This window comes from Carya illinoinensis, chromosome 8 (genome assembly GCF_018687715.1).
Source record: "Carya illinoinensis cultivar Pawnee chromosome 8, C.illinoinensisPawnee_v1, whole genome shotgun sequence".
NCBI lineage: Eukaryota > Viridiplantae > Streptophyta > Magnoliopsida > Fagales > Juglandaceae > Carya > Carya illinoinensis.
Window position 1 is genome coordinate 6,088,547 of NC_056759.1, and position 9,188 is coordinate 6,097,734.

General features: G+C 30.4%; 1 protein-coding gene across 1 annotated transcript in view; it reads right to left on the minus strand.

Annotated features, from left to right (window-relative positions):
* The window catches only part of LOC122318776 (ubiquitin-conjugating enzyme E2 10-like), a 15,956-nt gene extending 9,339 nt beyond the window's left edge, over positions 1-6,617 (minus strand). The window contains exon 1 of the mRNA XM_043136383.1: positions 6,576-6,617. Coding sequence (XP_042992317.1) covers positions 6,576-6,617 — 42 coding nt within the window. The remainder of the gene's footprint in view (positions 1-6,575) is intronic.
* Between the last annotated feature and the right edge of the window lie 2,571 nt (positions 6,618-9,188).

Genomic DNA, 9,188 nt, shown 5'->3' on the forward strand with positions numbered 1-9,188 from the left:
TGGAAAATATGTAGGAATGCGTAACATGGCTAGATCTCTTAGGAATGGTAGATCTAGAGTGTTGTATAGATGAATAACTCAAGGATTATGGAATGGAATGGGCTAAACATGATTTGTGTTGGGAATATGAGAAGATGCAAGATTTTATAAGATAAATGAAAAATTAGGTGAACAAGTAGGAAAATATATAGGTGTTGAACCCAAGATTTCAAGTTTTGTGTAATTATATATTTACACATGGATTTTGATGATAACAAATGAATTCAAAGAATAAAGAAGTCTTAAGCTCAAGTTGTCTACACAATGGAGTCAAGCACATCAAGGAAACAAGCATGAGCAAAAAGGGAACAAGTTCACAATTAAAATTATAGAGTAATGTTGTAAATCTCTTCAAAATTCGAAATTAGGATTAATGCTCAAAATTAATATTTTATCATAAAGCATTAAAATACATTTTTCGCATGTGCATGAATATTTTTGAAAATTAAATTTGAAAATTTTGAAAGATGATTGATTGTCATCTTTTACACGTGCATGCCTTGATTAAAGGGTTGAACTTTGAAAATATTAAAGATGATTGATTGTCATCTTTCACATGTGCATGTTTTATTTGAATATTTTCAAAAGTGATTGATACTTTTTTGGACTTATACAAAAGGTAGATGATTTTGTTTGAAAAATTTGAAAAGTAAAATGTGTTCATTTTGTCATATGCAAAAAGTAAAAGATTAGGTTTGAATTTTTTGAAAATGAAAGTGTGCTCATTTTGTCATATGCCAAAAGTAAAAGATTAGGTTTGATTTTTAAAAAAAATGAATGATGTTGTCTTTGACAATTGAAAAAGAAGAACCTTTTATTTGAATTTTTTGAAAAAGTGAATGATGTTGTCTTTGACATGTGAATCTTTTTAAATTTGAATATGAAGTCTTATATGCCTATAAATAGATCATTTGAGAGTTTCACATTTACAACACCAAGAGCATACAACATTCATTCAAAACTTTCATTCTCTCTTCTCTAAACATTGAGCCTTAATCCTTGTTCATTTTGAGAGATATAGTTTGCGCTGTATTGTTTTTACTTCACTCATTGAGGAGTGTTTTCTGATAACCTACCCACTATCAGTTTTTGTATCAGAAAAAGGGTGTGTATAACCCTTGTGCGTGTAGAAAGTATTCTACACGGGGAATAGTTGAATCACCACGTATAAGGTGATTGCAAGTGTAGAGGGTGTTCTACACGGATCCTTTGTAGCGGTGTTGTTCAAAGGTGTAATAGGTTTCTATCTCCACCTGAATGAGGTTGAATAGTGAATTTGGGAATCCTCAAGGGGTAGCTTGAGGCGAGGACGTAGGCAGTGGGGCCGAACCTCGTTAACATACTGAGTTTGCTTCTCTCTTACCCTTACTCTTTATATTTATTGTTATTTCATATTTTATTTATATTTTATATTATATATTTGATTTATAATTGTTATTTTTTTAATACAACTCAATTCACCCCCCTCTTGTGTTAGTCATCTGGGCAACAATAGGAACAAAGAATAAATGACTCAACAAACGAAAAATGAAGACTTTCTTTTTGGTATATATAGATATTTTGAGAAATCAAATAATAGTAAGAATAAGGCTTAGGAATATGATTGATATGCCAGAAAATATAGATGAACAAATTAGGAAATAAACAAGAACAAAGGCAGGTAATTGAATGGAAAAAGTGAAAAAATACTCATAAGATAAATAAATAATTCACCACCGATTCACGAATTACACGATGATGAAATAAGATAAATGAATCACCATCTATTCATGAATTGTAAGGTGATGATCCTCTCATTGGGATTCACGAATTATACCCAAGAGCCCAAGTGCCAAGCACCAAAAGATATCTTAATAACAAATAATCCGTCATCTAGGAAACTTGCCAAAGGATGCAAAATAAAATACTAAGAGTCCTATTTATAGACTAACCTAGTTGGAAACCCTGATAGGTTATCTAAATAATAAAATGACTAAAATAAATAAATAAATCAATGATAGTGGCGTAGGGCCCACGACAATGGCCCTTGGTGACTTGATCTGGCCTATAGCATAGGTCATTGGCAGGCTGTGCGTGTGGCTGGCATGGCCCAAGCCCATGCATAGGCGTTAGGCTGCCTACAATTGCTGCTTAACATGGTTCGCATGATCCAATTAGGTGGCTTGGGTGTTGGTTTGCTGTAACGTGCTTGCTAGTGTGCCACGGCCCAAGCATGGGCTAGGGCATTGGCGTTGATGGGCACAGGCAGATGCCATGCGTAGGGATGGCATGGCCTAGGCATGAGCCTAGGCGCTACAGCTGTGGGGCACAGGCAAGAGCCATGCGTAGGGCTGGCATGTCTGTTGAGGCATGCCACTAATCTCGTTGGGCTGTTGCTGTGCACGCTAGTCATGTCATGACATGGTACTGAATTTGTCATAGCTAGCCAGCTAGGTCATGTGCTGCTGATGCATGTTGAGGTATGTCATGACACGGCCTTGGCGTTGTTATGGCCAGGCTATGTGTTGCTGATATGTGCTGAGGCATGTCACTAGCATTGCTGCTGCTGCTGTGCATGCTAAGCATGTCTTACCATAGCCTAGGCGTGTTGATGGCTAAGCCATGGGCTATCAAGAGCATGTCATGGCTCGGGCCATGGCCTGCCTGCTGGGTGCTGCAGCATGTCAAGGGCATTACTGGGATGTCTTGGGCGTGCCATGGCAAGAGTCATGGCATGCCTATGGCATGTCTGTGCGGCTGACATGAGTGTGTCATGGCATGCTAGCGATGTTGTCAAGTGCGTGGCATTGTGTGAGCCATGACATATATGCAAGGCTGTCATGCACATGCCATGCCTGTGGTACTGTCAAGTGTGTGCCATGGCGGGGGCCATGACATGCCTGCGGAGTTGTTACGGGCGTGCCATGGCATGCCTGTGGGTGTGCTAATGGGCTGGCTGCTGGACATGTTGATGGCCCGTGGGATTATTAGGGCATGTTAGCGAGTATCGTGGGGCTGTCAAGACATGTCAACGATAGTGTCGTGGGGCTGTCAAGACATGCCAACAGCAGTGTCATGAGGTTTTCAGGGCTGAGCCATGACTTATTCAAATGAAAACATGTGAGCCACGTTCCAATTGATCCGTGTCATTCCCGCAATCTTCCTAAAGTATGCACTAGACCCTTAGAGAAGTCCTCCAAAGTAAGGCTTGACCCCATAAGTGGCCCGATCTCGCATGTCCATGAATGTTTAGGACCTTATCCTATGGCAATTTTTGTTGGGGTCTTGACACATGGCCACTAACTAATAGAAATAGCCTTAGGGAATTAGAGAATTTAAAAGGCTTCCAAAATTGAAATCAATGCTAAAAGATATTCATATGTCAAGTTAATCCATACTCCTCCACTACTAATTTGCTGTATCGTGCTTTGCATAAATTTAGCACAAAGTTACAACCAGTTTATTCTAGCTGGTATGTCCTAAATCAGGCTTCCTTCTTCTTCTTCTTCTCCTCTTTTTTTTTTTTTTTTTTTTTTTTTTAATAATAATTGCATGATCTAAATACGAAATGAGATAGATATATAAAAGTAATATTATATGTACTTATAATTTTACTTATAAAAAGTTTAAAAAGACTCATTTTTTCAGTTTCATTTTAAGATTCAAATTTTGAATTTTAAATTTTATAATTTTTATCCTATCAATAAGTAACGCATGAAAAAGTAAATTCTAAAAACTACTCGAGTTAAAAGGTAAGAGGAAATCTTAATATGCATTTCCTTATTCTTTTTGTGGTTCATTATGTAAAGGACATATTCTATAATTATTTTCTGTAACTTTTATAGTATTATATGTTAATAATAAGCATTCGAGCAGAGGATGAGTGGTTTAACAAAAACAACATTACAGACGATATAACAGTGTGATAAAGGAATCAAAATTCTTATATGCTGTTAATGGATGAATCTACTTATTTTTAATATTATATCCATATTTTAAGCTAAAATAAGTCCATGCAATTAGTTGTGACATTTTTTTTGTATGCGAGTCATGGTTTATGAGTCAAATATGATTTGAAAGATTTATTTTCTTTTTGAAATTTGGATTTATTTTAAGCTAAATCTAATATCTAAATATCAAACTCTCAAATCACTAAACTTATTTAAATTTAAAACCTCTTTACACGTAGGACCCACAATATTTTTCAACCTAACACATTTTTATACGCGGGACCCATAATAATTTTTAACATTCCATAAATACATCTAAACTCATATTAATATCTAAACACATATAAACTTATTTTAGGTGAGTCCCACAAAACTCGCTCTACCATCTCAACTCACTATTATTCATAAAGAATTCAACTCAACTTATTTCAACTCAATTCAACACCCAGACAGGATATATTTGGACATTATGGTAATTTTAGAAATTATCAAAATTTCTGATAATTTTATTCAAAACATCGCTCAAGTATAAAACAATTTTTAATTTTTAATTTTTAACTTTTTTGATTTAATTATTACCTAATAAGTATTCAAACACAGAACTTAATAAAATTTTTATAAACTTTAAAATAATATAATATTAAAAAATTATATTTAAATAATTTTTTAACTTTATAATATTTTTATTCAATTCTTTTTATTATTTCTCAAAATTTAATGAAACATATTCCCTCATATTATTTCATTACTATTCAAATAATTTTAAGATAGTCGAAGCTAATTAGTAGATCCCTAATGTAATTTGTTGTCGTCTAGTTTTCTTATGTGTGGTTGTATCAAGCTACAGATGGCACTTCTTTTATTACTCATATGTAATTTTTATTTCTGAAAAATGAATTTACCCTCTCTCTCTGTGGAAATTAAATTCTAATAAGTCTTGTTTAGTTATACAGATTAAACAAGTAAAAATTAAAAATTAAATAAAATATTATTATAATATAATTTTTATTTTGAGATTTAAAAAAATTAAATTATCTTTTATATTTTATATAAAAATTTTAAAAAATTATAATAATTTAAATAGGATGAGATGAAAAAATTTGCAATAGATAATACTTTAATCATAAAAGAATTATATAAAAATAATCTCACAAACTCATGTAATTTTATATGGTTCGTCGGATTATAAAATTACTTTTATTTTAAAATATATCTAATAAATCAAATAAATTATGTTAATTTATAAGATTGTTTTTATGTAATCATTTTGTGAATATAGCAGTATTATTTGTAAAAACTTTTTTTCCCCCTCCTCAACAAGCATGCATTATATATATACATACACATATATATTGAAAAGAGAATTACAACTAAGTTCAGGGTGGATCCTTTCCACTATCTATGTATAGAATACAATTAGGAATACTAAGAAGGGGTATTCGACCAAAAATCATTTCATTCGCTGCCTATTGCGTCACAGAGTGCATACATTGATTATGAGATCGATGTATTTTTCTGATCCTCTAGTTTACCTAGGGATGAAGATTTTAGCTGATGTCCTCTAAGATCAGTGCTAATTGCTGCTGAGGTGAAGAAGATTAATTTGTTATAACATCTATTACTGTTTGGGCATCTCCATCTAAAATTGATTTTTTTTTTTTTTTTTTTGTAGATAATTTACCATTTGTGTCGCAAGGAGAGCTGCTGAGGTCTCTGCAAATGTGGGGTTGATAATTTGGATCTTAGAGGTCCAAACCTCCACAAATCTTTCGTGAGTCTCGACATATGCCTGAAGTGATTGAGAATGAATTCCTAATTATTGCATCAAAAGAGTAACAACAATGATTTGATGGAGGCTTGATCCAGCTTTCCTTAAGGATATTTTTTGCCTTTTGTTCTCATGCTTCTTTGTAAGTTTAGTATGTAGTGTTTAGTTGGAGAGAATATTTTTTCAAATGTTGAGGATGTATGATTGTGAATAATATCATTTATTCTCCTCCAAATGAAGTCAATAGCAATCACTGCAAAAAGCTAAAAAATGATAAATTTATGATTACGTCAAACCAAGTTTGGGAGCTATTATCAATTTTATTAAATCTCGCATGGACGTAATTGAGAGTGATGCCAGATTTAGAAACTAGTTGCTATATTTTCACAATATTTTAACTATAGGGCATTCCACAATAAGATGGAGCAGCATTTTTTCTGCTTGGTTGCACATTGGACAAAATTCTTATTGTAAATTTGGGATTATACTACTTATTTGGGCCATGGTAGGAAGGATGTCCCATATAGCTTTTCAAAGTAAGAGTTTGTAACGATCATGTATTTTTAGGCTCTAAAATTTTTTCAACCTGGGAGCTAGAAAGTCTTGAAGTATTGTGATATCTGCATATTTTGCCGCCATATGATATGTTGTCTTAACTGAAAATTTACCATTGTAATTTAGGAGCTATATCAAAGTATCACTTATTTGGTTGCTTTGAGCAAGAGGAATTTTGTGTATGTGCCCTATGCTTTCTTGTTCAAATAGTGTAATCATTTTCTCAATATTCAAAGCACGTGGATTATTAGTTATGATATCGAAACTTTTAACTAGGGACGTACCTCATCCATGTCTTGTACAGGCTTCGACTTGAAATTCTCCATATATAGTATTCAAGGTTCTGTCCACACATTTACTGATAAACCATCAAATATTTAGAAACATGAACATTTTGCTAATAAATCTCTTGTCTTGATGAGTCCCTTTCATACCTATGAGTCTGAATTTTTTGGGTTTGCATTTTTGAAAGTAGTGGAGTTTAGATATTTTTTTTATAGAAACTTGTATCATAATCCATGACTGCTTTGATTCAATTCTCAGCTTGTTTTTGTTAATAATGCTAGATTCATTTTTTTATTAGTCTGATGCCCAATCCTCTTAAATATTTCGGCTGACATATTGATTTTCATAATTTCATAGACACCTAAATCCACACAAGAAATTTTTAAAACTCTTTTAAATGGCTAGGAAGAAAGAAACATTATTGACTAAAAGTTTTTAGAAAACACAATTATTTTAACTCACTATTATTTATAAATAATTTAGTTTATCTTAATTCAACTCAATGTCCAAATAAATTTAAGACCTAAAATAGCAAATACGAAATTATATAAATAAACAAGGCTTAAACTCAGCTCATCTAAACTCATACAGCCTGTCTAGCGCTTCTGTAGTACAAGCGGGAATTCCATTTCAGCAAGCCAACAAACGATGCGTTTAAATGGTGTTTATGCTTCCTACCTACTTGATACTTCGGGCAGTATATTTATTATTTTCTCGTGCACCAACTACAGTCCAACAGATTAAAAAAACACGTATGAGACCCAATAAAACATGCGAATGATGGTTAACGATAAATATTATTGTGAAACTTGTCAATTTATGTTTAAATCATTCTCTTCTATTCAAGGCTGGAGAATTGGAAGAAATGGAGTGAGAAGATCTTAAATATCTTGTCAATATTAATAAAAAGTAATGAAAAAATATTAAATAATAATAAAAAATATTGAAAAATAATAATAAAATAATAAATATTAATAAAATGTTCTTACTATTCAAAATACTATACAGATCATCTGAGGTTACGTGAATACCTAAAGGTAATCTTATACATTATAATTATATCTAATATTAATATTATTCAATTTATATATTTGTGATGATGAATAGTATTGATTACCGCAATTATTTTTCAGGGTAGCAGCAGTTAATGATGAAATCGATTGAATAAAATGCGTTTAGACAGTGAATTGAAATTATAAAAATTAAATAAATTATTATTAAAATATTATTTTTAATATTATTATTATTTTAAAAATTAAAAAAATTAAATTATTTATTATATTTTATATAAATTAAAAAATTATAATTATAAGATAAGATAAGATAAAGTAACGAGAAACGAGGCGTAAAAGATACCTGCTCCAGGAAAAGTTTGCTACATTGAAGGGAAGGAAAAGACGATAGTGGGGCCCTTGGGCGTACGAGCTAATCAAGCACAAATTGTGCTTTATCTTCTTTTTCTTCTTCCGTTTTTATTTATTTTTATTTTATTTTTTTAATTATTTGTGCTTTATCTAATTTATGACTTATTCAGATTTAAAGAATATTTTATCTTATATCATGATTATATCTAAAATTTTATGTAAAATATAATAAATAATTTAATTTTTTTTAAAATTTTAAAGTAATAATAAAATAAATATTTTATTTAATTTTTAATTTTAATATAAAACAATCTAATCTCTAAATTCAAAATAAGTTAATATTCGATGCCTGTTATTTGTTTTTAGAAATAAACTCTTATGGTTATGTGAGAAAAGGATTGCCCACATTTATTTTATGTTTTATTTTTAAAAATGAAAATAAGAAAAGTAAATATAATTTTTAATTAAACAATAAAGTCACAAAAAGACAAGGAGGGGAGATATTTCTTCTCGTGGCCCACGGTAATATAGCCCGCACTTGATGACCCTAGTTCGAGAATTCCTAATTGTGTTTGGATTAGGAGTGTGAAAAGACTTGATGAAAATAAGTCTATTTTATTATTTTGTTATTTTTACTTTCATTTGAGTCAATATTTTTATTAAGAGGGTCTAATGACTCTAATCTCAGCAGGCACAACTTCGATTGATAAAAAATTATTTAATATTATATTAAATTGACAAACCTAATAATCTATAATCAGTTTATATTTATATATTATTAATACACAATAAAATGTTTGGACTAGAGTATTTAAATCTTAGAAATAATATTAAAGAAATGATATTAATATTAAAACATGTAAATTTTGCTTTTTTTTTTAAAAAATAAATTTAAGACTCATATAAAAAATTATTTTTTAATAATAGATCTAATTTTTTTTATAAAAGAAGTGGTTACACACTCATCCATTTGGCAATATAATTGCTCTAAGTATTTTAAGACGTTCTCAAATATTTCATTTCTATTAAATAAAACACATAAAATAATGCAATCAATTTTTTAAACTTTGAAATAAAAATAGCATTAAAAATTAATATTTTAATAATATTTTACCTTTATAATATTTCTATTTAAATTCTTTTATTTTATTTTTCAAAACTAAATAAAATCTCTAAACTTAAATTATTTCACTATTATTTAAAGATGAGTAATGATACACCTATAAATATTTTACAACTTATTCAAAT